The following is a 25,632-nucleotide window of genomic DNA, read 5'->3' on the forward strand; positions in this document are numbered from 1 at the left end:
GATAGTGGCTGCTTCAAGAAGTCAGATGGCTTCGCTATCTGGGCTTTGAACGTAGTGCCGCCTATCTCGATTATTCAGGCTCAGTAACATGATTCCCGAGATGAAGAATTCGCCAACCGTTCTAATCATCACTAGCCTATGCGTAAGTATAGATACATGAGCGAATGATATTCAGCAAGCTAAATAGTTCTGTGAAGAGTGCTGTTGCGAGGGCGAGGGAGAGTTTCACACTGTTCAAATTTTTTTTAATAATGTAAGCAACCATCTATACTTCGTAGACTATTGACTTCAATAGAGCGTTCATATTGCACTGCTACTGGGGCGATTTCCGTGCCATGCGTGTACGTTCAATGTCGGACTCATGGCGGACGATCCTCAAGTAATATTCATGAAGCCACCCTTCATCTGCGATATGCTCAATTAGCATCATTTCATCAAAAACATTGCTTGCAGTATTTGATTTCGAGCGTATGCGTACATTTTTCCATAGGTAATTATAGTATGAATCCTCATACACTGGCAACTTTGGCTACAATAATATTGACTATGGACCCCCTTATTTCAAAGTTCGGGAATTCGTACCATCAGCTGCTTCGATTAATGTCCCTCATTCGAAACAATCTTGAACATAGATAGAATCCACGCCGATCGTGCCGATTATGTGTGTTAGGTTCTGACTTCATGGGTGGTCGGTCTAAATCAATTAACTCTACTTCTCGAGCCAAGCGTGGCTTCGGTATAAGAGACCTGAAGAAGAGACCTATGTCCAGGACGAAGACAAGGTGAGGTACTAACACGAAGGCCACCCTGCTCCCATCGGCAGCCGGATTGCACGTTTTCATCCCAATAACTGACTGGTGCCCCGGTTCAAGCTCAAGCAATGATTCAAATGGTTTCAGGTTCATGGATGTACATTGAAAATACGCAGTGACCCATCATCGCTCGCAACGGCTAGTTGTTGCTGCCCTCCGTTGCGCAAAGGTCGCCAGGCGAGCTGATTTATGGTCCTCGCCGGGCTTGACTTGACCGAGATCGTGCTGACCTGTACCTCTTCTATCGAGCTCGGCGATGTCAAACCTATCCCGACCTCACCAGCCTCCGTCCCGTAGGCAAACAACAAGCGGCCATCCAACAGCTCATTGCAGCATGTCACTGCAGTCACCGGAGAAGATGCCGATATTGTGGCCTTGACAAGTGCCTCTTGGTCAGTGAACTGCCAAATCTTCACTGACTTATCGCGGCCAGCGGTGAGAAAGGTCCGTTCTAGAGGCGCCCAAGAACCGCCCAATATCATTCGAGAGTGTCCCTTGGGATTAGACAGTGCTAAACTGTAGACACCCTCCGAATCGCGTGCCCAGATGACCCACTGACGATCTCTGCCCACGCTGAGAAGGTACTTGTCATCATTCGAGAATTGCATTCCAGTGACAGTGAGTGAGTGCGCTTTGAGCGAAGGCTTGATCTCGAGCCACTCTGCGGAGTCATATAGCCTGATCACAGCATGATCCGTGGAGCTTGCTCGACATGCTGTAGCCACTAGCTTGCCATTGTTACTCGTTGCCACTGTCGAGATTTCATAACCATGCCCGTAAAGCTTTTCAGTTTCCGGCCAGAGCAAGTGTCGAGCAAGATGGTCTTCAAATGGCGGATGCTTAATATCAAGAGTCGATTTCCGCATTATCGATGCGGGATCGACTGCCTCTCTTTCGTCCCCATCGGTTGCTTCTGTTGGCGCATCGTCCTCAACAGCTTGTATCGCCTTGTTCGAGAGGCCAAGAACAGGTATATTGGCGGCATCAGGGAGTTCCAGGTTGGACGTTTCAATACCACACAAGGAGTTCAACATTGTAGCAACGCCTTTAGGTTCATCGAAGACTCGAAGAAGCTTCTCATCTGCTCCAGAAACGAATTGCGAGTCGGTAATAGAGTCCACGCAATTCAAATCGTATCCATGAATCTGTGGCCGTGAGAACTCATGCCAAGAGAGAACTTCGTCTCGCTTCCACTCCGCAAAGAGTCGCGTGGTCTGGTCAGAGCTCGTAGATAGTAGATATGACCCGTTTCTCGCCCAGCATATGCCCTTGACCTCTCTTACATGGCCTGTTATAGCCACTTGTTGAATCCACATTTGTTCGTTAGACGCAAAGGTCCATCTCCTCCAGCTACCGGTACGTCCCAATGAGACAACCGTGTTTCCTTCGGGTGACCATAACCCAATCCAGAACCCACCCGCACTTCCCGTCGCAGTGGTAGATCCTTTCTGAGCACTGATTTCGCCCAGCCTCGTGGAACAGATCCAAACACCAGACGTGGGATCGGACTCCCATATGGCTATCGAATTGTCTTCGGAAGTAGTGAGTAGTTGCAATGTTTGTCCCCTGTGGAGCCATGACGCAGTGTATATCCAGTCTTCATGACCAAGTAGCAAAGCTTCGAACGTGATGGAATATTTGGCTGTTTCTGTCTGCAGCCTATGCGCCTTGTTCGACAGTGACTTTCCCAATGCACCTAGTGCAGGATCGTTGAGTGCGGAACTGGCAGCGGGTAAATCTTCGCCTCTGTGAATACGCCAGAGACGTATATATTTGTCTTGACTAGCCGATGCAAGAATCAGGTCGCTTTCCGGTGAATTATTTTCATGTGTAAATTCTAGTGCACGTATCCATCCCTCGTGGCCTGTAAGTGTAGCAGCAAGTTCGAAGCTCCGGTTCCGAGACACGTAGATCTGAATTGAGGTCTTGGTGCCAGCAACAGCCAGGATATCAGATGACTCGTCTAGTTTCGCAAGAGCAAGTGCCAGAGGGAAATACTTCGGCGATAGATTGATTGTCTGAAGCAGCTCAAGATCAATGGTGGCGAAGTCATTTTGTTGGATGAGCTTCCATAGTTTGACGGTGCCGTCAGATGACCCTGTTGCGAAAAGATTGGAGTTTGCTAATGTCGCTATACGAGTAACGGCATTTCCATGTTCGGAGACAGTCTTCACCAATTCGAAATCGAACTTGTCTTCAGGGTTGCTTTTCCATATTCGAATGGTATGATCTGAAGAGCCGCTGATGATAATTGAGATGTCGTTAGGGCCTGTGGGATAGAATTTGACAGCGTTGACAGCCTTGGTATGACCGCTTAAGAGCGATCGAACGCCGTGGAGTTCATTGTCCTACACACTGTTAGATCTCTTTCGTCATTCTTGCACGTTTGTTCACTGTGCCTTACTGAGGGGTCCCACAGTGCGATACTGTTGTCAGCCCCATACGCGAGGAGCCCCGAGCCATTGGTATCCCAGTCAGCCGCAGCAGGGTTTCTATTTCCTCCGATGGAGATGAACTCGGATGTAAATCCCATTATCTCTTTTGTATATCATGGAAAAGACGTTCCGGTAGATGTCCGTCATGGCCAAAACTTCTACGTAGGCTCGGCTACTTTTCCTTGTTAGTACTAGCGCGAATCTCAGCAGTGTCATCAAAGTCTCGATGATTTTGGCATGTTTGAGAAGTGAACCAACGCAGCGTGAACCGTCCAACCAATTAAATGTCGGGAATCACTGATGAAAAGACCGTAAGTATTACGGTGGAGTTCAGGTAGTAGATCCATGATTCGACACGCGCTTTGAGCAGATCTGACACCAAAGCCAGTGGCGGCCTGGAGTTGCTCTTCGACAATGAACGCAAATTGTCGTTAGCATTACCGAGCAGGGACGAGAATGGCGCGACCTCAAACATTGCATATCTGGTCCGGTATCTTTGTGAGACTACGATGAAGGACCCCAGAAAAGATTTGTTCGTTCTGGACGGCACGGTGTAATTCAACACCTATAAGTCCATATGACTCTAGCTAACATCGTTCTCAGGCGACCTGGAATACTCGTTCTCATCAACGATGCGGACTGGGAACTCGAGGGAGAAGACCAGTATGAGTTGCAGGCAAACGACAATATTTTGTTTGTCTCGACGCTGCATGGGGGATAGGCTCTTGCTGCATAGAAAAGCTGAAATTGATGCCTCGAAAACCCAAGCAGGTCTACATAGCCGTTCCAGTTGGCTATTCTATACAGTGCCCTAATTTACATGAGATGAACACCCTCCAAAAAGCTGTGCTTACAGGTGCTTCAGGTGCTGTCTGCGAAGGATGTTGGAAAGCTGTAGGTAAACACTACTTTGGAGATTCGTCACATGGACTCCATCTAGACTTCAAGAGTATCGAGTAATTAGAAATTGGTGCCCTTCAATCACAAGTTAAACGTAACAAACAACACGTTTCACTGCAAAGATTATCAAAAGACCAGTGAGTGCTAAGTATAAATTTCCGCATTTACCATCATCAATAAGCAATGCCTTGTTCACGATTTTGATGAACTATTACTCCGTACTATAGACATAATCAAATCAATCTATTGGCCCGGCTTTTTGACATCTAGGTGCCAATTAAGACAGAACAAGGAGTGACCTTAGAAGGCGAATTCCTTCAGCCATTGCATGCCAAGAACCGCACGTGCCTACGCGTCAGCGTTCACCTTGCACGTCACCAACCATTGAGCTCGTCGCGTTGAGTGCACCATCAACTCACTAATTTCAACGCTATAGTCGAACCCATGGATATTTCAAACGACGATGATGAGGATCTCAGACGCGCGATTGCCTTGTCGCTACAGGATGTTCAAAGCAGTGAAACACCGCCACCAAAAGATATCATCGTTCTGGATGATGATGATGACGATGAAGACGAACAATTACGACTTGCCATGGCACTGTCGATGGGAAAGGGAGAGGCCGCTGAGTCTGCTCACTCCTCAAGTCTCGATGTCAACTCTCTCGCGTCCCAGTCCACGTACGCTGCACCATCACAGGACAAGGAGCCCTCTAAAGAAAACGTAGGAGCAAAGCCAACTGCTGACCCAAAACCCAAAGCCCCGTTCGGTATACTAGGACTGGACCGCAAGGCCATGGAACAAGAGAGGCTCGCAAGGTTAGGGAAACGCAAACGCAGCATCTCACCAGAGCGTTCCTCGAAAAAGGAAGCCGTTCTACATGGCGGACAGCAGCCTTCTAATGAGTCTCATCCGAAGATTGTAGGAACTGGGAGTGCTCTTCAGTACCCACGGGGTACCATAAAGCGTACTTGGGCGGTCAAACATCCACGGAAGAGCGATATCACAATCGAGGAAGTCTTCCAAGCATCTACTCTCAACATCGTTGTCATTAGTGCGTTTCAACCAGAAAACGAATGGGTCTTTAGTAAAATTCCGCCTGAAAGAATCAAGCAGATCTGGATTATGAGCGCAAAGGGCGAAGATCTCCGACAAAAGCTTTTGGCTGAAGTCGACGATGCCAAAATACCCAACTTCAAGCTGTCTTTTCCTTCATTGGAGGGGCAGGCTCAGAATATGCACAGTAAACTGATGTTGCTCTTCCACGACACCCACCTGAGAATCGTGCTATCAACGGCTAATATGATGAAGGTGGATTGGGGAGAGACAGGGAATTCATGGCAACCCGCCGTTCTAGAAAATTCTGTCTTCCTCATCGACCTGCCACGCAGAGCAGACGGAGGGGTTTGTTCGCGAGACGAATTGACTCCTTTCGGGGCAGATCTGATGGAATTTGCAAGCGCACAGGAGCTCGGCAGGGTTGCAACAGAAGGACTACGAAAGTTCGACTATGACGGGGCCAAAGACATTGCAATGGTCCACTCCATGTCAGTTGAACTATTTCTCTACGGTTTACCAAAAGCTAACCAGATCCCTAGCCCTGGACCTCTTACTGGGGAATACTCTGATCGCACTGGGCTCGCAGGACTATCGAGAGCCCTGAGGCAGCTGGGATTGGATGATGTAGAAGACATTGAGCTTGACTATGCGGCATCGTCTCTTGGCGCAATCAAGCCCGCATTCTTGCTCCGACTCTACCAAGCCGCCCGAGGCGTTGACACACGCGGCGATGGGGCTGGTAAAGAACCAACCGATTTTCTGGATCGGATACGTATATACTTTCCAAGCCAGAGCACTGTGAACAACAGTACTGGCGGACCTGACTGCGGCGGAGTAATAACCTTGAGCCGTCGGGACTACCTCAACGATGTGTTCCCCAAGAGGTGCATGCGAGAGTACAAGTCGACGAGACCGGGTGTCCTCTCTCACAACAAGATGCTGCTGGCTCGTGGGCGCAAGAAGAACGGAAAAGGGGTGGCCTGGGTGTACGTCGGCTCTGCGAACCTGTCTGAATCCGCGTGGGGATCGCGAAGGCTGCTGAAGACGGGAAAAGAAGGAAAGGTGAGCATTCGCAACTGGGAGGCAGGGGTCGTGGTTCCGGTACCTGCAGAGAGGCTAGAGAAGGTCAAGCTAGGGCCCGGGGAGGTCCCGCCGATGAGTGTGTTTGAGGGCACGGTAGAGATACCGTTTGAGTATCCGGGAGAAGAGTATGGAAACGGGAACAAACAGCCCTGGTTCTATCGGGACTAGGACATATGATGTATGTATATAATTAGGCACCGACATTCTACTGATGGCATTTAAAAATGTGTCGTGGATCTTGAATAAATGCAACCAAGGAGGTCGGCAAGGACCGCATGCATTAATGACTATGGAAACAGGATTTGCGAGGTTCAGACGATGATGATTTTGATGTGAGCTATATACACACGGAGCGGTTGTGGCACTGGTAGACGGTAGGGCAGCTGGCCTGGCAGTGCAGCCACAGCGTATCCGGTACCGGAAAATACGATGATCCTGGTGGAAGGATGGATGATGATGCATGTGAAAGCCTCGACTAACTATGAGTCTATGAGGTGCGTATTGGGGGGCATGGGATTGGGCAATTATTTAGGGCCCAGGGGGCTGGCCGGAACACGGAATGAAGGATGGAGAGGTTGATGTATTGGAACAAGGTTACAAGGTCAGTGTACGATGAGTACGTGTACGTACAGGTAGGCATCTGCTCGTGAGTCGTACATAGCTAGGTGGTAAAGGATGCGAGAGGTGGGGATACCCGAGAAGTGCCTGTAAGTCTCGAGAGATGGAGGCGGACAAGACGCGGCGGAGGGTGGGAAAGTTAAAACGGGTGCCAGAAGGTGTACGGCCACTACGAAGACTCCGTGATTCCACAAAGCCGCGAGCAAAAAGGGCAAAAAGGAGGGTGAATGGAGGGTCAAGGAGGGTCGTCGGTGACTCGGCCATTGCCGTTCGCCGTCCCCCCATAGTTAACTCCATCATCTCCATGACCTCCCTGCGAGTATAGCGAATGTTCCCAACTGAGGTCATTTCTCGAAACTGTGTATGAACGTAGAACTGTGTTTCTTCTGTTTTCATTTTGCACAGTATCTTCATTATAACTATTACTATATTTCTATAATCTTGTTGATTTAAGCATATCTACCGTCTAGGTCCATAGGGAGCCTAGGTAAATACTACGGACGAAGTAAGCATTGAATGTCTAGATACTCCATAGATGAAATAAACATCTCATGCCATGTCAATTATGATGGAATTTCCAAGTGCAAGTAGAATCGACCTGCTGACAAGAATAATGATCATCATAACCTACTTTTGGTCAATAATCCTGGCTACCTAGGTACCTGACCGTTCGGCTCTTCCTCTTCCTCTTTCCCATTCAGGCCGCGCCTCGTCCGGTGGCTGATGGATGCGCCGTCATCTCAGGCAAGAGAACGGAGCAAGCCAGGAGATAGAATGGGAGGTAAAGGAAGAGAAGAACTTCGAGTGAATGCATACGGAGTACAGTAGTAATTAAATTACATAGAATAATCATTCCCAAATTATCAATCCAAGGTAACTGTTTATTAGTTATCGCTCCGTAAGTAGCTGAGAAAAAAATTGGAAGAGAAAATAGCCCAACTACCTACAGTAGATACATACTACAGTCCCTTAACCCCCCCAAGGTTCCCCCCTAGTATTTACGGTAGTGGGAGAATATTCGTACATTTCACGCCCCATACCCACTTGAGTAGTTCACCCATCAACTTCGTCATACTTCCTCAACCTCACATCCAACTTCAACCCTCTCTTAATTACTACTACTTACTACTACCACCACACTATACACAAACATCATAGCGCAATCTCTCCGACTTCCTCCTCCAGCTCTTCTTCTCCACCGTCACAAAGTCAGCCAGACACAATCGCCATAGGCTCCAACTTTCTGAAATCCCACAGGCGCGGGCGCGCGCGCGAACCCTCCGGTATTCGTCCCTCATAACAGCCAGAGACTTCCGAGCTTCTGCGTCCACGGCCTTAACGACCCTCACGACATGGGCTGAATGTAGTTTCTGCCTCACCACCAGATATTTTCCTTCTCCTCTTGGTTACCTATCTGCCTGCCTACAACATCCATCACATCCGCCCTCCGCAGGCTGCCATGGCCGCAGAGCTACCCCGGTCCATCAATAAAACGAACCAGGCCAAATCCAAGTCTATGCCTGGCCTCACATCTGCCATTCGTTCATCAGAAGCCCTCAGCAAAGAGCGTCTCCCCATCACCGCACCCCACCATGGCTGGTTCACCTCCCCAGCGCGCTCTCACGCAAGTAGCGGGAATGGCAGAGAGCTACCGCTGCATCTGATCGCCTTGATCCTATCGCATGTACGTACAGGTCCGGTCGTGGGCCCAGAGCTTTCCATGTCTATCACATAAGGTCGCGTCGCATCGCATCGCACTGCGCCGTCTCCACGACCTGTTCTCTCTCAATGGTGCTGCTTAGTTGCTAACATCGCCTACAGCTCGACGATGCCGCAGATCTCGCTCGAGTCACCCGAACCTCCCGCGTCTTCTACTACATGACCCTGCCCCGACTTTACGAACATGTCACGCTCCGTTCTTATTCCGAGCTCCGTTACGTCAATGGCCGACCGGAGGGCTACGGAAATGGCAGTCCATTCGCCATGGGATTGAATACACTTGTCTCGAGAAACTTTACCGACTACGTACAGACGTTTCGCGTGGTTGGAGAATGGCGAGAGCACGACGTAGACGATTATTCTAAAGGTCGAGTGCCGGACAATAGTATGATGCTTCAGCTTGCCTTGAGGGCAGCGCTGGACAAGATGAAAAATCTGAGGTCGTTTGCGTAAGTGTCATGGTCACTGAGTACATGTCCCTCTGATGCGCTAACGAATGTGTTCCACAGCTGGGAGCTAAACACCAAACCATTACAGACCGTCTACCAAAGCATCATGTCGAAACCTTCGATTACATCTCTCACTCTCCGCTTCCCGACGAAACGAATACCACGCCCCACCACCCTCATCCCACCTCTACCCAATCTAATAACCCTTGTAGTTTACGATATCGATCCTCTGTGTTCTCCGGACGACATATCCTTGTTGCTCGTTCGCGCTACCAAATTGGAGAATTTGAAGATGCATTGGAGTCCTCGAATGCGCGAGAGCGGCGAGGAATCGGTCAATCTTATCAACTACTTTGGTCGCTGTATTGCTGCGAAGCAGAATCTTCCCGTGAAGCGAATGGCGCTTTACAACATGTATGCCCGCCATTCTGGTGGCGATTTCGACCACGCAACGGACCCGGCAGCATTAGAGGAGGTGACCATGATCAATTGCATGGGCTCCTCCGACCCCATGACCGTATTCTTAGACGATACATGGAGATTGAACGGACCGAACGAAGTTCCTCCAAACCTGAAGATGATGAAGGGGGATTTTGTGGATTCTCAGCATGTGGCCATGCTAGGAAAATTTCATGGATTGAGGGCCCTATATCTCATTAGTAAACGCAAAAGCTCAAAGCCCAGCAGCATCGCCCCTACACCTACTACACCATCTATGACTTCACCTGGTACCAGTGCAACCAGTACACCGATTACCGAACATCAATGCAAGTCGCTTGCTGGAGATTATCTTGCGGTCATACAATCGAATCACCGAAATATACGTCATCTCCTCCTGCCAGACAATTGGCAATTGAGTGAAGACACCCTTTTCAAGCTCTGCCAAAACTGCCCTGACCTCGAACAACTCGCCTTTTCTTGCGGCGTTCCGCCCCTCGAATCCTTGCGCCAGATAATCGGATTATGCAAGAACCTCACCGCTTTGCGACTCCTTGTGAGGCCTGGCTCTGAACTTGCGGAGAAGCTAGATTCAATGGATGCGGAAATGCATCAATTTGCATTCGCGACGGAGCTTTGGCATCCGGAGTATATGAGTCTCAAATATGTCGGGCTTGGAGATCGACTCTTCTATAGACTGGGACCGGTGGTATATCCACCGAAATCAATGAACGGGAACATTCCTCCTGGTCAAGAAAATTCGATGAATGCGAAAAGATACGGACCCATGCGTATGATGCATAGGATAGAATGGGAGGACATTAAGCACGTGGAAATATTCGGCATGGACACTACTGAATTCGACCCGAGTTTCCCCTGAGTGGACACCGCCTTATTCGCTATTCTTTCCCAGAAACACGATAAACCACGGCGCGTTGGCTTATTCTGCTCCGTTGGCTGTCTGGGAGTTTCAGCCAGGAGGACAGCCAGGTTTGCGTTTCGTAGCACGCGAGAGTGAGGCTCAACCAGTGCGCGATATACAGCACTAGGAACGCCAAATGCTCAGAAAATATCCACTTCGGTATCCGTGCAACCCAGACTCTAATTCATCGTTCTGGAGTAGAGGTATACCACGCCAATCATGGGCACAAAGTGCTAGTAGCATAACCGCCGTTGGGGAATGCTCTCCACAAACCTATATGCATACAGATGCATCATACAGCAAGCAGGGCGCTGGGCATGGGCTCATTCTCATTCAGCTCGCCCCAAAAGCACAATAATTGAAATTTAACGAGGAAATGAAGAACTGGGGTTGTTAATTCTGTAAGATAGGACCATACAGCGGGCTTGTAAGATCTAGAGGGGATTGTTCATGTTCAGCATCTCATTGGCGCTATATACAACCAAGTCTGAGTTACCAGTATGTTCGGAGAACGTTGCGACGGTAGGAAGATGTTAATATTATGGTTGATTGGCGGCACTGTCTTTATATACCTAGTCATTCACGCCAGTGTAAAGTGGCACTTGTACAAGGTGCGTGTTGCCAGTTTGCGCACAGGTCTCTTATCACAACACCTTTCATAAGAATGGATTCGATTGATCTCGTACATCAATCTCCATGTTGTTTCAATTTACTGTTCTTGTCTATTCATTCGGTTCCACGGGACGACACAGCAGTATCTGAGGTCTTGCTCGGTCGTATGTACGCCCGATGAGTCACGCAAACACATTTGATCCTCTTTGTTCTGGGGGAGCTGTTGCCTGATCTGATGACTCCGATATGGCTGTCAAGCACAAGAAAGTAATGTACAGACAAATAATGTCTCGACATTGTTCGCTTCTCAATTCTGCTTTCGGTGTTGTAGTGTAATAAAATTGCGACCATGGACGAGACAGACGAAGATGACCGCACGCAAGAGCTCCTTGCACTGCAAGCAATATTCCCTGACGAGCTCACCCACAACACTTCCCCAGCAGTTTCGGCCCAATTCAATCTTTCCATAGCCCTTACAACTCCTATACGTATCGAGTCGGACACACTGGACGAAGCCCAGGAAGACCCCTATCAGGATCTCTTATTCCACCTCCCTCCACTCCAAGTAGACATTCAACTCCCAGCAGGATACCCTGGCACCGATGCTCCCATCATACGCCTCAGCACATGGCCACTATGGATCCCCCAACCGACACTGACACAGCTCGAAGAGGCGATCGTACCGATGTGGGAAAGCTACGGACGCTCTGCCGTACTCTTCTCCTACATCAGTCATCTCCAAGAGCTGGCGCAGGATGCGTTCGGCTTGGGGGGATCACATTCTATTTTGAAAGTCTCCTCTTTCATTGCTCAATCACTGATCAGTTATAACAACGAGGCCGAGCGGAAAGAATTCGCAACGCACACGTATGAGTGCAGTATATGTCTTGATCCCAAGATGGGATCTGCGTGCTATCGAATCGAAAGCTGCGGGCATGTATTCTGCACGAAGTGCCTTATCGCTATGTTTACCCGGAGCATCGAGGAGGGCAATGTCCAGCAGGTGGAATGTCCATCGACAGGCTGCTGGGTGGAAGACGTGAAAGCGAAGCACGTCGGCGGCCGACGACGACGACGGAAAACAAGATTCCTCACGCCCAGCCAGCTGCTTCGCCTGGGGCTGAGGCCGGGACTCGTCCGCCGCTACGTGAAGCTCAAACTCAAGAAAGCGATGACTGTCGACGAGACAACCGTCTGGTGCCCGCGACCGTGGTGCAACGGCGCAGCGCGAAACGCAAAGTACCCTCTCTTCAAAGACCACGCAGACCTGAGCGATTTCGACGACGTCTTCAACGACGACGGGACGATAAATCCATTCAGCGCACAGCTATCTCTCGATCCCGTAGCTTCTTCGAAAGGGAACAACAGTAAGCTCCGGCTCGCCATCTGCCAGGACTGCGACTTCGCGTTCTGCAGACTCTGTTGCATGAGCTGGCACGGCGACCTCGCGAAATGCATGCCGCAGGAAGTGGTGAAGCTGCCCAGGACAGAGCAGGAGTCGTATCGATATATCCAGGCGAACACGACGCTGTGTCCGCAGTGCAAGCATGCATGTCAGAAGACGGCTGGGTGCGATCATATGACTTGTAGTGTTTGTGGAACAGGGTTTTGTTATATTTGTTCGTCGAGGATGAGCGGTGGGTTGGCGTCGCATCATTGTGCGCGTGTCAAGTCGGTGACGAAGTGGTGAGGCGTTTGACTACGGCGGTGAGTTTGGGTGACGTTGAGTGATGTTGGGTCGTGTAGCTGAGGCGCCCCAGGACAATTTATCACCCTAAAGATACTATTTCTGTATAATGTTACTGTAGTACGATAGGTGGATTATTCCATAAAATGAGTAGATCCTAATTCTGATTCGAAGTGACTACAGTATAGTTACTGTAGATATATCGACTTAGATTGTGTTACAATTCTTGCCGAATGTCAAGGGCACGACAAGGCGTATTTTCTCTTGTCTGGCTGTCTAGAAATACAAACACGTACTAAGTATGAAGTTCATTTTTGCTTGTAATTGTAGGCTACACAAACCTCTTCAAGATCTACAACTCTTGTCTTCAATACCTACTTGAGCGTACCTGGATGCCATTTTGCTTGGAAATAGAAAGGGAGGAATGAGGATCCGTACATAAAGGCTGGTAATGCATTTTCGGGTTGATATAATTATTAAGAGGAATGCGTGGAATGAGAGCATTTTAGGTTTTAGGTTTGACTAATCGTCAGAGGCCAGAAGAGATATCGAAGAGAGCAATAGATTTAACCTCTTACACGTGTTTACTAATATTCGGCATTATTTGAAAATGGGTTTACGGTGCAGATAAACGTACAAAACATTGGTTTATGAATATAATCATCAGTGAATTCAACACGAAGTTACTTGAGCCCGGATTGGTGCTTGTCACAACTTGGGCAGTGTTAGTAGCGGAGAAAAAGCAGGATGCATACCGTAGGATAGGGACAGCTGGAAACGGATAAGCACAAAAGGACCTTGCCAAATGGAAATGCAATCAAATATCACTCACGCATATTTGAAGCGTAAGCATGCGCATGTGGAGGAACCGGAACCTCCGTCCGGAAGCCCTGACGTCTAATTGCGGAAAATGATGACATTCACCCCATGGACCTCTTATCGATAACGTCCCCTCTCTTTCCCCACCCTCCCGCATCTTGCACAGGTATATAGATAGCTACGTCAGCTGCTTGAGTTGGCTTTCTCATTGTGAGACTACGTTTTTGTTGAATCCTGTTTCAGCTCATTCAGATCTAATTGTGAACAACGGTCATCCTCTAGAAACAAACAAATTACGACGCCGTTGGTGGTATACTTTCAATATGCCTGCAACAGCAACTGTGAATGGGCATGTCGTTGCTGAAACCGACACCTATGAGGTTGTAGATGGCAATATATACGTGAGTCAGACTTCTTCAATTTCACACGAAATTATGCCCTGATACCAAGCAGTTCCCGCCCTCCTCCATAAATAAGGCCTCTTTCACTTCCACACCTACTCAGACATATTGTCCCTACAAAGGTCAAGCTTCATACTACACAGTTACTACCGGCAAGACCGAGGTTCCAGACGCAGCATGGTATTACCCAGATCCAAAACCAGAATACCAGAAAATCAAGAACTTCGTGGCGTTTTACAAGGGCAAGGCAGATGTACAGTCGTCGTGAGAAGGGTTCAAGGGACAGCTGATAGCAGAATGCAACCGAGTTGTGATGTGGAGGGGGTATATTCGGCGTCTATGGTCGTATTCGACAGATGTGTCTTCTGAAAATTCATTGTGCTTTTTTCCTAACGCCTCCCATGCCAGTCCATCGTGCAACGCCATTACGCCTATATGAGAGATGGCGCATCCGCGCCTATGCATCTACAGCCATGACCATAGTATCGTCTCCATCTGCTCCGACCGGTGGAGGCTCCACCAAAACGCCTCGTCCCCGTCCCTCGAGCAATTCTCTTCGAATCTCAGGACTGATGCTGTTATGTCCTCTGGTCAATAGCAGATCCAACAAAGCTTCACGCTGATCTTCAGTAATATCGTTTCGATATCTTTGTGCAAAGGCCAACAGGCACTGATGCCATAGGACTGGCAGTTTTCCTGTTCCACCGAGGTCACCGGCCACGGACTGGTTATCGAGTGCCATGGCGTCCTCGTGGCTGGCACCTGCAGCCTTGAATCGTAGGAAGTGGAAAACACAAGCGTCAATGACCCTGAATGGAAGCGCATATTTTTTCTCCAGGAGTGTCTTGATAAAGATGTTGGCCGGACCTGCGGAATCCGGGTCGGAGCTCATCTGCTCAGCAGCAATCTCACAGCAGCGGTGGAGGGCGGCAGCTGAGTGCAGGACGGGAACACTGATTTTGGCCACAACACTGGCAACGATGTTGGCCTCGCGTTGGGTACATCCTTCAGTCAACATTGGGAAAACAATGGATTTGAAGAAACAGGCTGGTTTGTAAAGTGATTTCTATACAAGGTCAGTAAGCGTATAACGAGCAGTCGATCGGAGATTCTGACCTTGAGCGAATTGTAAAGATGAACATTGAGCTTGTGGGTCTCCGCTATGTCTGATTGTACTGCAGGTAGCAGAACCATGTTGAGGAACTGCTGAGCAGTTGCTGGCTTAGCAGAAATGAAAACGCGCGTAGCAGCATAGATTGCATTTGGTGTCCATGCCTCAGGCCTCGTGATTGCAAGTAGATCTGGCCAAGCTCCAATTGTGGGTAGAATCTTGAAAGGTTTCGGCAGTTTACCACTCTTGTATCGTGAAAGGATAAGGCCGATCTTTGAATAACTGGCTCGATGTTAGCTCGATCCTGAGAAATCAGATGCTTATTCCTTACACTTCGACAACCTTTGCGGGCAGCTCAATTGCGTCTTCCGGGTCACCGCCACCCATTATGTTGGGGCGTGCCTCGTCACCACCGGCCGCCTCATGCTCAGCGATCTTCGCTAGAATGAGAGCTGCCAAATCCGTGCCTCCTTCACCCGACGATTGTGCATTGTTATCCGTACCGGTGACTGGCCAAGAAATTGGGTCATCGTCAGTTGGCATAAACTTGTTGAATGTTGCCAGATCGTTGGGATCGATCTCGATTTCCTCCACTTCCTCTTCCTCCTCGTCTCCCCAGGCCTCATCGTCGTCGTCGATGGGGGCCCCAAATCCGGCATCGTCGTCCTCGCCAAGGCGTGTCTCAAAATTGAATGCGGAATTGTGAGCAGGAGGCCTCTGCGCTTGGTTCTCTCTTTCGCTTTCCTGCGTTAATTCTTCTCCGAGGCGGAGAATGGCTTGCGACGCTTTTGAATCCACGAAACCCTGACCCTCATTCTCCTCTCTTGTCCTCTTTTGCCTTTTTTGTTTGTATGTAGTGGGCGCGTATTCCTCTACTAGACTCTTGGGTGCCTCGCGCCCCCGTGGAGACTTGGAAGCCTTAGGCATATTGCTTCAGATATTTCGAGTGCAGGGAACGTTGCGAAGCGGAAAGCGGGTTTTGCTCGGAGTGGGAGGCGGCCGATTGTGACAGATGATTATGCGCTGGAAAATGGATTTGATCTGCTAGTTATCCAAGCTGTTGTAGAGTGAGCGTAGCAGCAAGTCGTTACGAGGTCTTCGTCGCTGGAAAAGTTACGAATATCTCAGAGAGCCTGGTGGGGTTTAGAAATTTATTTGCCGGAAGAGACTATAGCGGCAATTTTTCGCGAGAAGGCGTCGGCACAAACTACCCCGGAGACCCCCGACGCGCCGCAGGTTCAGAAGCTCCAGAGCTTCATCACACCAGCTCGTCACTCAAACATCACTCAATCCACGCGAATGCGAACGCGCATAGATTCACTCATACCAGACTCTCTATATCACTCTGAAGCGGCAGTTGGACTCTGAAGTCTTGACAATGGCCGATTCCCAAGTGCCGTCGCGATCTAATACTCCCACTATCGCACCTCCTACGCGCAGACCGTTAGAGGAAGATCATGCGCCGGCCGTGTCTTCACCCCTCAATCCGAACCCAGATCCATCGATACGTTCGCGCGCTAAGCCTCCGCCTCGTGAGCAGCGAGAGAAGCGCGAAACCTTGAAGAAGAGGGAGGCATCTTCGAACACTCGTGGAAGCACACCGAACCCCAAATCGGCCAAGAAGGAGCACAATTCCTCGGAATCGCCCATGCGATATGCTGTCCCAGAGCCCAAATTGCCAGACTATGAGCCTCCCAAGGATGGCATGTTTGCCCCACACGAGCCGACACCGCTTTTTACGCCAGACGGCCAAGCAGAATTAAAGAAACCTCTCGATCACGCGTGGAACAAGAAGGGATACAAATATACGCATTGCGTCGCGGACCCTCAATTTCGACATAAGCAGTTTTATCGGTGTAGCGAATCAAGGCCCTACGGTCCTCGCATGAGCCACGAGGATTGCGATAAATGGTTTCATTTCGATGATACCGCCACGATAGTCTGCAATGAGAAAGGATGGCGGATGGGAAGAGGGAATGTATGTGCAAGAGAAGGAAGGTTATATTACGAAGTGAGAGTCTTGAAGGGCATACCACCAGTGGGACCAAGGGATCCCGTGGATCCTCGTACAGGCCAGACACTCACTGGACCACACATTCGTATGGGCTGGGCACGACGAGAGGCGCCGCTCGATGCGCCCGTAGGCTTCGATGGATATAGTTATGCCATTACGGACTCACGTTTTGAAGCATCACACCGCTGCCGTGCTTCGAAGATCTTCAAGCCATTGTCGAAGGGTGCCAAAAGCAAACATATGAAGGCACGACCACCTCACGGCAAGCCCATGCCCGTTGAATACGTGACTGATCAGGAAGTTCGCGAAGGAGATGTGATTGGGCTGGAGATTCAGCTTCCGGCTCTCTCTTTGCACCGCAAAGTGGTAGAGGGCATCTACAATCCCGCTGTTGACTTGGGCGATGGTTTCGACGCGCCCAGTATGCCACAAGATCAGTGGAACCAAGAGAAACCTCACGACATCGTTCGTGACCGCATCCCAGTTCCATATAAAGGCAACTTTTACTTCGAGATTATGGATTTCACTGTCACCAAACCCGTAGAGGCATATCATGACCGAGGCCCTGTTCCCAAAGTCCACCCCTCACCGAATCACGAAGAAGTCAGCGTTCGATCCCTTCCCCATTCACACATCAAGGTTTACAAGAACGGCGTTGAGGTCGGCATAGCCTTCGAGAACATACTTGCCTTCCTCCCTCCCGCCAGTCAACCATCCATCGAAGCGATCAAGTCAGGAGCGAGAGTCGGCTATGACGATGGCATGGTGGGCTACTTCCCATGCATATCAGCATTCAACGGCGGAATGGCCGAGGTCAACTTCGGTCCTAATTTCTGGTGCCCACCTCCCGAGATACTCAAGCAGCAAGAGAAGGACACGGAGATGTTTGCGACCAACACCCCGGAACCCACGGTACCGGAAGGTCGCAAGCTGCGCGCTGTGGGGGAGAGATACAAGGAGCAGATTGCGGAGGACGTGGTGTGGGATATCATCGACGAGGTAGACTTCTTCTCGCAGGACGGTGGATGGGAATATCGTGGCGAGACTCTAGAGCACGAAGTAGGAAAGTCTACTCCCAAAGCTCGAGGCTTTGCCAATCCGGATGAGAATTTGGGAGTTGAAGTCGGGAGAAGATACTAGAGGCTTAGAGATAGTTACACGACATTGCGCCCTGCGCAACAACCCTTGCCCATTGTGGTGTGACGGTGGTGGCGGTCAGCAGGCGCTCAATTTCCTTCGTTAATCTGGGACATGATATTTGACAACTCAGATCTGAAGCCATCTCAGAAAATTCCAAACACCTACTACTACCCACCACGCGCGTTAGCGCATCCTACATACAAGCATGTGAGGTTGAATATTTGACATTCCACGCCCTATGAACTACAAACGCGACGATGCCCTACCCAGTTAGTTCCGCAGCGGGCGCGGAATTGAGACCGCACGATGGAGGGTGCTCGAGTTCTTTCACCAGACTTCAGTCTACAACTTCACTTCTTAAAGACCCAATTGCGCATTTTTTATCAACATAAGCATTTCATCATCTTCTCTGAAAAGATTTTAATTTCACTGCTGCCAATTGGCTATCACAATCGCAAGATTCCGTCACAGCCATTGCGATAATTGCCCCGCACAATGGACACCAAGCAATTCAAAGAAGCAGCTCAGTCTGCGCTTGAAGAAAGTACGACATTCGCACCCTTCAATTATACTCCCTTCCGTTCTCTCAGCTAACAGCAAACCCATCCAGTCACCCAATATTACGACACACTCGCGGAGCGACCGACCCTCCCCTCCATATCCCCCGGCTACCTGAAGCCGCTGCTCCCGACGTCCGCGCCGGAGAAGGGAGAAGCATGGGAGACGATACAGGCGGACATCGACCGGGTGATCATGCCGGGGCTGACGCACTGGCAGTCGCCCAAGTACATGGCGTTCTTCCCCTGCAACTCGTCGTACCCCGCGATGCTGGGCGAGATGTACAGCTCCGCGTTCAACGCCGCGGCGTTCAATTGGATCTGCTCGCCCGCGGTCACGGAGCTCGAGACCATCGTCATGGACTGGGTCGCGAAGTTGCTGAACTTGCCGGAGTGCTATCTGAGCGATGGGGAGGGCGGGGGCATCATCCAGGGAACGGCGAGCGAGGTCATCGTCACGGCTGTGGTGGCGGCGAGGGAACGCTTGATTAGGCGGAGACTCGCGGATATGCCTGAGGGCGAGGAGAAGATTGACAAGGCGGCGGAGTTGAGGGGGAAGCTCGTGGCGATGGGGAGCGAGCATGCACATTCGAGCACGCAGAAGGCGGCCATGATCGCGGGCACGAGGTTTAGGAAGGTGCCGGCACCGAAGGAGACTGGGTTCAGTGTTACAGGGCAGGCGCTGAGGCAGACCATCGAGGAGTGCAAGGCGAAGGGTCTGGAGCCGTTCTACTTCACCGCGACGCTCGGGAGCACAGCTACATGCGCTGTCGACGACCTCGCTGGCATCGCAGAGGTGGCGAGAGAGTACCCGGATGTTTGGATTCACGTTGACGCCGCCTATGCTGGGTCTGCGCTCGTGTGTCCAGAGTACCAGCATCTCTGCCCACCCATGGCAGACTTCGACTCGTTCAACTTCAACATGCACAAGTGGCTGCTCGTGAATTTCGACTGCAGCGCCTTCTACATCAAGAAGAGGAAGAATCTCATCGACACATACAGCCTCACGCCCAGCTACCTACGCAATGAGTACGCGGAGAAGGGCCTCGTGACTGACTACCACAACTGGCAGATCCCGCTCGGGCGCCGCTTCAGGAGTCTGAAGGTCTGGTTTGTGTTGAGATCCTACGGCGTCGAGGGATTGCGGGCATTCATTAGGAACCATATCAAACTCGGCGAATACTTCCACGGTCTTGTGAAGTCGCGCTCTGATCTTTTCACGGTCGTCACGGGGCCTCATTTTGCGCTCACAACGTTCTCTGTCAACCCGCGAAGGCTTGGAGGTGCAGCGGCAGCGAACAAGCCGGACCCATCTCACGAGGCATACTTGAATGACTTCACGCCAAGCGCGGACGCACAGTATCAGGAAGACGCCAATCAGATCACCAAGGAGGTGTATGAAAAGGTCAATGCCCAAGGAGAGTTCTTCTTGACCAGCACTGTGGTGTGTGGAATCTATGTCATCCGAGTGGTGAGTGCAAACATAAGGGCCGAAGACAAGTACTTGAAGCAAGTTTTCGATGTTCTTGTCCAAATGACCGACGAAGTCCTGGGTGCGAAGGCCTAGGGATGTTACTGAGCATGGATGAGGTTACAATGGTACGAAAGTTACCTTGCGGTAAAAGGAAAAGGTCCCCGCAAGTATAGAGTGTATGCATAATGCCACATGATGGTCAAACAAAGTAAATAGATTTGATAGAACACTTTTCCGATGTAATGTAGCAAAGCACCTATGCAAATTGCTTTGAAGCCCTACCTAACCTCTGTATTCGAAAGGGAAATCTATGACCCGCTTGCACGCAGAACTCCAAACCCATCCCTCATCGCCGAGAGTTGTGACAAATCCGAACCGGAAGAGAATTGCAGGAAAAAGAGACAAGAGTATTACAGTTGTACAGGAGCTAGTTGGGACGAGCATCTAGTTGTACAAGGACCAAGGAGAGTGGTATATGTACTTGGTGTGAGGTATCGAGGAAGAAAGGACCAGATCACTTGCTATTGAAGGCTGGACAAGAAGTGACAAGGATCGCAACGTGAGAATGAGCTCGCTTACACGCGAGACACATCACGACCGAAGACCTTGGATTTGACCCAATCCATGAGCACAAGGATCCTGTTGCGCGTGCTGAAGCACATGCTCAGGTAGGCGCTCCTCCAGAAGAAGTAGGTCAGGGTACCACCAGTGGCGAAGTTTCCAGACAACCAGGAGATATCAGCGACAGCCTTCTCGGATCCAATGTAGGCGAGCGAGCCCTGGTGAGAGTACTCAAAGGGACCCATCTGTTTGACCCTTCGGAGACGCTTCTGTAGCTCCTTGATCTCGGTGAAAACCTGGTCACGGGCATCTTTGTTAGGTGCCTTCTCCTGAGCAACGGAAAGCTCAGAGAGTTGCTGCTCGATCTCCTGGGTCTTTGCCATTTGGTTGAACATGCGGGCGAGGAAAGCGCCTTCCTGGGCGGCGACCTGGGCAGTGGGGGCGTAGTTGGCGACGGCACAGTCACCGACGGCCCAGACGTTCTCGGTACCCTTAACAACCAAGTACTCGTTAACGTTGAGACCGCGGCGGGCATCCTTCTGGGCGGGAATTTGGCTCATGAGATCCTTGACGACAGGTCGGAGGGCATTGCCGGTAGCCCAAACCAGGAGACCGTAGGGGATCTGTTCCAAGATCTTCTTGCCATCGGGACCAGTAGACTCGGCCTCAATGTACTTATCTGTGACCTTCTTGACCATTGTCTTGGTACGGATAGTAATGGTCTCCTCCTTGAAAGTCTGTTCGGTGTATTCGATAAGCTGCTTGGAGAACATGGGAAGGACGTTGGGAAGGGCCTCGACGAGGGTGACCTTGAAGTTCTCAGTAATGTCAGGGATCCACTTCTTAAGATCGGAGTGGAAAAAGTCCTGCAATTCACCAGCGAACTCAACACCAGTTGGGCCTCCTCCCACCACAACCATGTGGAGAAGACGCTTGATTTCGTCGTCGTTCTGGTCCTTGAAAGTAGCAGTCTCGCAGCAATCCATGATACGGTTACGGATACGCTGGGCATCGCCAACCTCCTTGAGGAAGAGACCATGCTCGCGGACACCAGGAATACCTACTGCGCGTTAGTACATGTTGAAAGCTGTGGTGTGGCAGGACCAATTGGCCTTGCTTACCGAATGTGGCGTTCTCAGCGCCGACTCCAACGACGAGCATGTCGAAGGGCACCTCGGTAGAGGAGATGTCACCCTTGATCTCTGAGTCATCGCTGATGTGAACAATCTTCTTCTCGTAGTCAATCTTGGTGGCCTCGGCTTCGTAGTACTTGACGGAGGCCTTCTTGTGTCGCAAGAAATTGCGGATGGGCTCCATGATGGAGCGGTGCTCCACGGTACCGGTGGTGCATGATGGGAGAAGGGGAGTGAAGAGGAAGTAGTTGCGGGGAGAGACGACGACGACGTTGTAGTTCTCGGTGTCGAGCTTCTTCAAGAGTGAGACGGAGCCCCAGCCAGTGCCTGAAACATGATCAATTAGCATTGGCGCAAGTACGTAAGGAGAGCAATTGGGACAGATGAGTACTCACCGAGAATGACGAGAGTCTTCTTGGTCGGGTCAGGTGGAGGCTGGTCCTCGGGGTTGCGCATCTCATATATGCCATAGCCAATGTAGGCAAGGCCACCGATGGCGGAGAGATAGGTGAGTCGCCATGTAAAACGGAGGAAGGAGAACTTCTTCTTCTTCTTGAGCGCCGGGGAGGGAGTCTCTGTGGATTGTCTTCGAATGGACTGGCGCAATGCGATCTGATGGAAAGCAGGACGAGGAGTCCAGCGAGCTTTGGTAGCAATGGGAGATGGACGGGAGGTCAGATAGGAGCGGCGTCCAGCCTGCTGGAGCTGCGCGATAAGACTCGCAGGAGCGAGAGGTCGCATGTTGGGTGCCATTGGGACAGACAACGACGGGCGACGGTGGCCACGAAAGGGGAGAGGTAAAGGGAGAGGATGTAGGAAGGAGGGAATAGGAGGGGAAAAGAAGGAGAAGAAGAGATGGAGATGGGGTAGATAGATAGATAGAGTGTTATTGGTGTTGTGGAGGGAGGAAGAACCTACGGGCTGGACGGGGGGCGGCGTCTCAAAGCTGATGAACTTTTTCTTCGCGATGACGACGGGGGGGACGGGGGGGTGTGGGAGGAAGGCACGCTGTAGGGGAAGGGAAGGAACGAAGGAAGATCGGAGTAGTAATCCCTGTCACCTTCCTCGTCGGTTCCTTCCCTTCCTCCCTTCGCATCCATTAATTATTATTCTTGTCTTGCTTCCGTCTTCCATCCTGTATCTTGCAAGTACACAATATATAGAAACATCATACATTAAGTACTTGCAGAGTACTCATAAACCAGAGTGCACAAGACCGTTCTTGCAACAACCCTGATTCCAATTGATTTATTTCTAAAAGAAGAATAAATATGACAACAACACTCGTTACCCTAATTCCCTCACCGTCTACATCGTACACACAAGATTCAAGATTCAAGATACCCGTTCATTCGTTATTCGCAACACACATCAGAATTCCACGCGGATTACGGGATTGCTTCTGTTGAGGACAACCCCCCGAAGCGATAAGCTCTCACTACATCTCCTAGCTTGTAGCAACCTTTGACTCTTCGTCTTCTTGTGTTTTTCTTTTTTCCTTTTGACAATTTAACGCATAATAATGGAATAATGGAACAGGCAAGCCGCGCCTACGCCTACGCCGAGAAAAAAAAACCCTCGTGGCGTATTACCCCAAAAAAAAGAGTCGAGAAAGACAAGAACGAAAAGTCTTTGACCAACGGGAACCCAATCCCGACCAGGTTCAGTATCTAGTGGACGGTAGTGCTGCTGCTTGCCCTGACATCTACCATTCATCCGTTCTATCAATCATGTATCCATGGGTACGGTCCTTTACTTTTTCTCTACGCGTCTCCTCCTCGTCCTTCCTTACCGCTAGTTGTCTATGACCGCTAGTTGTCTCTAACTACTCGACGGGAACACATAAACCACTGTGGACAAGAAACAAGAATCGCACACAGGGGCATCTCCATATTGGGAAATCCCGCGCGCAAAGTCTAGCATTGATTATGTATTTGCCTACATACTGTTATCTTACGAGGTTGGCAACTTGAAATAGACTGCAGAAGTCGATCTACTAATTCGTTCTTGACTGGGAAACCCAACCCATAGCAGCTCCACCACCTCCACGCTTCCAACTCTAATTCCTTCCCAGCACCGGCTCTAGAGTTGGCTAAATTTCCAATTGATAGATACCCTCGTCACGTAGGTTCGAACTAGTTGATTCCTCAACTAATTGATATAACCCACCCGTTCTCTCAAGCGAAAATGAAGCGCACGCACATACTGTCAAATCCGCACATACTTCCTATAGAATGCGCACGTGATGGTAGCTCTTTCACAAACGCCAAAGGGAATTCGGAACCCATTGATTGACTACAATTGATTTTTTTTTCGCCATCGGAGTTACCAGGCACCTAAATCACTTGTAGTCAACAAGGAATTGGGAGGTCCAACGCACATGACTCGGAGCCGCGCCGGGCACGAGGAACGGCCACTCGCCGACTCGCCGGTGAATGGGCGGCTTTTGCTAGCCATCCACCCATCCTATCGTCTCTCGGGCATCAGGGACTCCTCTCCCGCACACCAGGGACAACGGAAGGAGAAAAGGATGCCATGGGATGGACCAAAGGCTCCAAATACAGATACTTTGCCTTTTTCGGCTCTATCAGAAGCCCCCTTTGCGCCTCCAGCTGAGGCTTGTCGCTCGCCGCTCGCCTATGAATCGATGGCGGTATAGGATCCGTATACATACCACACATTCCTATCAAAAGTAATAGAGCCTCTCGCAAGCTACAGCAGCAATAATCCGAAGCAATTCGCCATATTCGACTACGTTAGCGTAAGCGGTGGATCGGTGGAGCCTGTGGATCTCACGGATGGGTCATCAAAGCGATTAGTTACCCGTACTTTTCTCACAGACCCAACAGGTACTCGTAATTCTCACAGCTCCGATGATTGCTGCTCGAGACGATACCACATTATTACTCATAATCATTTCCCACCATCTGGTAATTAGGTAGACATCCGGAGACTCGGAATTGGGACACCAAAGCGTGTACACCGGACCAGGTCCGCCGAACATTCTACCACTCTACGAGAATCCCGTCAAGAGAATGCCATCATCACCATAGAACCGTCTTCAACATTCAAAAAGCCCCGTCCGGCCGGTGGACAAGTATCTCAATAATTCTCCAACTGTCCGACGGTGCGGGCGGTGAAGGATCCAGAAGCGAGCGAAAGGCACGGCGGGCTCTAGCTTAGCACAAGTAGTTACAACTTACAGGGCGCGCGGATGAGAAAGCGCCAAACATCCCCAAATTTGGAGTCATTATGCCTTCGGCCTGGTCTTCGAGATGAGCCTTGCCCGCATCGAGCATCGAACCCCAATTGTGACATTTGGCAATTAGTGGATGCAATTCCCTTGCCCTGCGCTTGCGGCTCTCGCTTGTCGTTCAAACTGCACATCGGGATTCCTCAATGGCTATTGGATGCTGTCGTGAAGGAAGCAATAAACCCTCGATCCCACGTTCCCCCCAATTGATGCCAAAACTGTTCAAAGATCAACTTCTAATCCTGCTGATGGTGCTCCGTATTTTCTCCCTCTTCTAATCCTCCTTAGCTTTTTGCTCATTCTGCTCGCCAAGCATAAATAGCCACCGCGAAAAGTGCACTTTACAAATCCACAGTGTGATGGAATATTATACATTTATAAGTGTGAGAACGGACCAATTGTCACATGTCACAGGGATTGTTCGTTGCGAACTAA

At 50.2% G+C, this 25,632-nt stretch overlaps 10 protein-coding genes across 10 annotated transcripts; 7 read left to right on the forward strand and 3 right to left on the reverse strand.

The window, feature by feature from the left end:
• Positions 1-515: 515 nt before the first annotated feature.
• Positions 516-3,345, reverse strand: BU24DRAFT_393095 (RNA polymeras-like protein II Elongator subunit; the record flags this gene model as incomplete). The annotated part of the gene is made up of 2 exons (XM_033525185.1): positions 516-3,160; positions 3,217-3,345. 2 exons carry the CDS (start codon positions 3,343-3,345, stop codon positions 902-904), a joined length of 2,388 nt encoding a protein of 795 aa, XP_033383219.1. The 3' UTR covers positions 516-901.
• A 152-nt stretch (positions 3,346-3,497) lies between these two features.
• Positions 3,498-4,269, forward strand: BU24DRAFT_423779 (ubiquitin related modifier 1). Its single transcript, XM_033528342.1, has 3 exons — positions 3,498-3,581; positions 3,636-3,800; positions 3,851-4,269. Exons 1-3 carry the CDS (start codon positions 3,532-3,534, stop codon positions 3,966-3,968), a joined length of 333 nt encoding a protein of 110 aa, XP_033383220.1. The 5' UTR covers positions 3,498-3,531; the 3' UTR covers positions 3,969-4,269.
• A 282-nt stretch (positions 4,270-4,551) lies between these two features.
• BU24DRAFT_493390 (tyrosyl-DNA phosphodiesterase domain-containing protein) lies at positions 4,552-6,745 on the forward strand. The gene is made up of 2 exons (XM_033533961.1): positions 4,552-5,694; positions 5,746-6,745. Exons 1-2 carry the CDS (start codon positions 4,592-4,594, stop codon positions 6,455-6,457), a joined length of 1,815 nt encoding a protein of 604 aa, XP_033383221.1. The 5' UTR covers positions 4,552-4,591; the 3' UTR covers positions 6,458-6,745.
• Positions 6,746-8,423: 1,678 nt separating this feature from the next.
• BU24DRAFT_349084 (uncharacterized protein) lies at positions 8,424-10,393 on the forward strand (the record flags this gene model as incomplete). Its single annotated transcript, XM_033523588.1, has 3 exons — positions 8,424-8,591; positions 8,729-9,075; positions 9,136-10,393. The coding sequence occupies 3 exons, from the start codon at positions 8,424-8,426 to the stop codon at positions 10,391-10,393; spliced, it is 1,773 nt and encodes a 590-aa protein (XP_033383222.1).
• A 900-nt stretch (positions 10,394-11,293) lies between these two features.
• Positions 11,294-13,014, forward strand: BU24DRAFT_410585 (RWD-domain-containing protein; the record flags this gene model as incomplete). Its single annotated transcript, XM_033525997.1, has 4 exons — positions 11,294-11,314; positions 11,379-12,616; positions 12,652-12,754; positions 12,946-13,014. 4 exons carry the CDS (start codon positions 11,294-11,296, stop codon positions 13,012-13,014), a joined length of 1,431 nt encoding a protein of 476 aa, XP_033383223.1.
• A 687-nt stretch (positions 13,015-13,701) lies between these two features.
• BU24DRAFT_423783 (DUF427-domain-containing protein) lies at positions 13,702-14,340 on the forward strand. The gene is made up of 2 exons (XM_033528343.1): positions 13,702-13,954; positions 14,007-14,340. The coding sequence occupies exons 1-2, from the start codon at positions 13,877-13,879 to the stop codon at positions 14,220-14,222; spliced, it is 294 nt and encodes a 97-aa protein (XP_033383224.1). The 5' UTR covers positions 13,702-13,876; the 3' UTR covers positions 14,223-14,340.
• BU24DRAFT_442106 (Bystin-domain-containing protein) lies at positions 14,031-16,189 on the reverse strand. Its single transcript, XM_033530502.1, has 3 exons — positions 15,397-16,189; positions 15,071-15,347; positions 14,031-15,020 (listed from the first exon to the last, which is right to left on the reverse strand). The coding sequence occupies exons 1-3, from the start codon at positions 15,990-15,992 to the stop codon at positions 14,412-14,414; spliced, it is 1,482 nt and encodes a 493-aa protein (XP_033383225.1). The 5' UTR covers positions 15,993-16,189; the 3' UTR covers positions 14,031-14,411.
• A 129-nt stretch (positions 16,190-16,318) lies between these two features.
• BU24DRAFT_223184 (uncharacterized protein) lies at positions 16,319-18,467 on the forward strand. The gene has a single exon (XM_033522082.1). It carries the CDS (start codon positions 16,444-16,446, stop codon positions 18,217-18,219), a length of 1,776 nt encoding a protein of 591 aa, XP_033383226.1. The 5' UTR covers positions 16,319-16,443; the 3' UTR covers positions 18,220-18,467.
• Positions 18,468-20,426, forward strand: BU24DRAFT_223185 (dopa decarboxylase-like protein). The gene is made up of 2 exons (XM_033522083.1): positions 18,468-18,763; positions 18,830-20,426. Exons 1-2 carry the CDS (start codon positions 18,715-18,717, stop codon positions 20,341-20,343), a joined length of 1,563 nt encoding a protein of 520 aa, XP_033383227.1. The 5' UTR covers positions 18,468-18,714; the 3' UTR covers positions 20,344-20,426.
• A 6-nt stretch (positions 20,427-20,432) lies between these two features.
• BU24DRAFT_371713 (FAD/NAD(P)-binding domain-containing protein) lies at positions 20,433-22,922 on the reverse strand. Its single transcript, XM_033524479.1, has 3 exons — positions 22,340-22,922; positions 21,933-22,271; positions 20,433-21,871 (listed from the first exon to the last, which is right to left on the reverse strand). The coding sequence occupies exons 1-3, from the start codon at positions 22,695-22,697 to the stop codon at positions 20,826-20,828; spliced, it is 1,743 nt and encodes a 580-aa protein (XP_033383228.1). The 5' UTR covers positions 22,698-22,922; the 3' UTR covers positions 20,433-20,825.
• Between the last annotated feature and the right edge of the window lie 2,710 nt (positions 22,923-25,632).

The sequence above is a fragment of the Aaosphaeria arxii genome (genome assembly GCF_010015735.1).
Source record: "Aaosphaeria arxii CBS 175.79 unplaced genomic scaffold BU24scaffold_5, whole genome shotgun sequence".
Lineage (NCBI taxonomy): Eukaryota > Fungi > Ascomycota > Dothideomycetes > Pleosporales > Aaosphaeria > Aaosphaeria arxii.

Bases quoted from the DNA above. Each gene is read 5' to 3' on its own strand.
- BU24DRAFT_423779 (XM_033528342.1), top strand. From the start codon at position 3,532: ATGTCGGGAATCACTGATGAAAAGACCGTAAGTATTACGGTGGAGTTC. The intron at 3,582-3,635 runs GTAGTAGATCCA...CACCAAAGCCAG, and splicing joins AGTATTACGGTGGAGTTCAG to TGGCGGCCTGGAGTTGCTCT. The intron at 3,801-3,850 runs GTAATTCAACAC...CATCGTTCTCAG, and splicing joins TTCGTTCTGGACGGCACGGT to GCGACCTGGAATACTCGTTC.
- BU24DRAFT_493390 (XM_033533961.1), top strand. From the start codon at position 4,592: ATGGATATTTCAAACGACGATGATGAGGATCTCAGACGCGCGATTGCC. The intron at 5,695-5,745 runs GTCAGTTGAACT...CCAGATCCCTAG, and splicing joins ATTGCAATGGTCCACTCCAT to CCCTGGACCTCTTACTGGGG.
- BU24DRAFT_423783 (XM_033528343.1), top strand. From the start codon at position 13,877: ATGCCTGCAACAGCAACTGTGAATGGGCATGTCGTTGCTGAAACCGAC. The intron at 13,955-14,006 runs GTGAGTCAGACT...GATACCAAGCAG, and splicing joins TTGTAGATGGCAATATATAC to TTCCCGCCCTCCTCCATAAA.
- BU24DRAFT_442106 (XM_033530502.1), bottom strand. From the start codon at position 15,992: ATGCCTAAGGCTTCCAAGTCTCCACGGGGGCGCGAGGCACCCAAGAGT. The intron at 15,348-15,396 runs GTAAGGAATAAG...ACATCGAGCCAG, and splicing joins CCCGCAAAGGTTGTCGAAGT to TTATTCAAAGATCGGCCTTA. The intron at 15,021-15,070 runs GTCAGAATCTCC...GACCTTGTATAG, and splicing joins ATCTTTACAATTCGCTCAAG to AAATCACTTTACAAACCAGC.
- BU24DRAFT_223184 (XM_033522082.1), top strand. From the start codon at position 16,444: ATGGCCGATTCCCAAGTGCCGTCGCGATCTAATACTCCCACTATCGCA.
- BU24DRAFT_223185 (XM_033522083.1), top strand. From the start codon at position 18,715: ATGGACACCAAGCAATTCAAAGAAGCAGCTCAGTCTGCGCTTGAAGAA. The intron at 18,764-18,829 runs GTACGACATTCG...AAACCCATCCAG, and splicing joins TCAGTCTGCGCTTGAAGAAA to TCACCCAATATTACGACACA.
- BU24DRAFT_371713 (XM_033524479.1), bottom strand. From the start codon at position 22,697: ATGGCACCCAACATGCGACCTCTCGCTCCTGCGAGTCTTATCGCGCAG. The intron at 22,272-22,339 runs GTGAGTACTCAT...ATCATGTTTCAG, and splicing joins GAAGACTCTCGTCATTCTCG to GCACTGGCTGGGGCTCCGTC. The intron at 21,872-21,932 runs GTAAGCAAGGCC...AACGCGCAGTAG, and splicing joins CGCTGAGAACGCCACATTCG to GTATTCCTGGTGTCCGCGAG.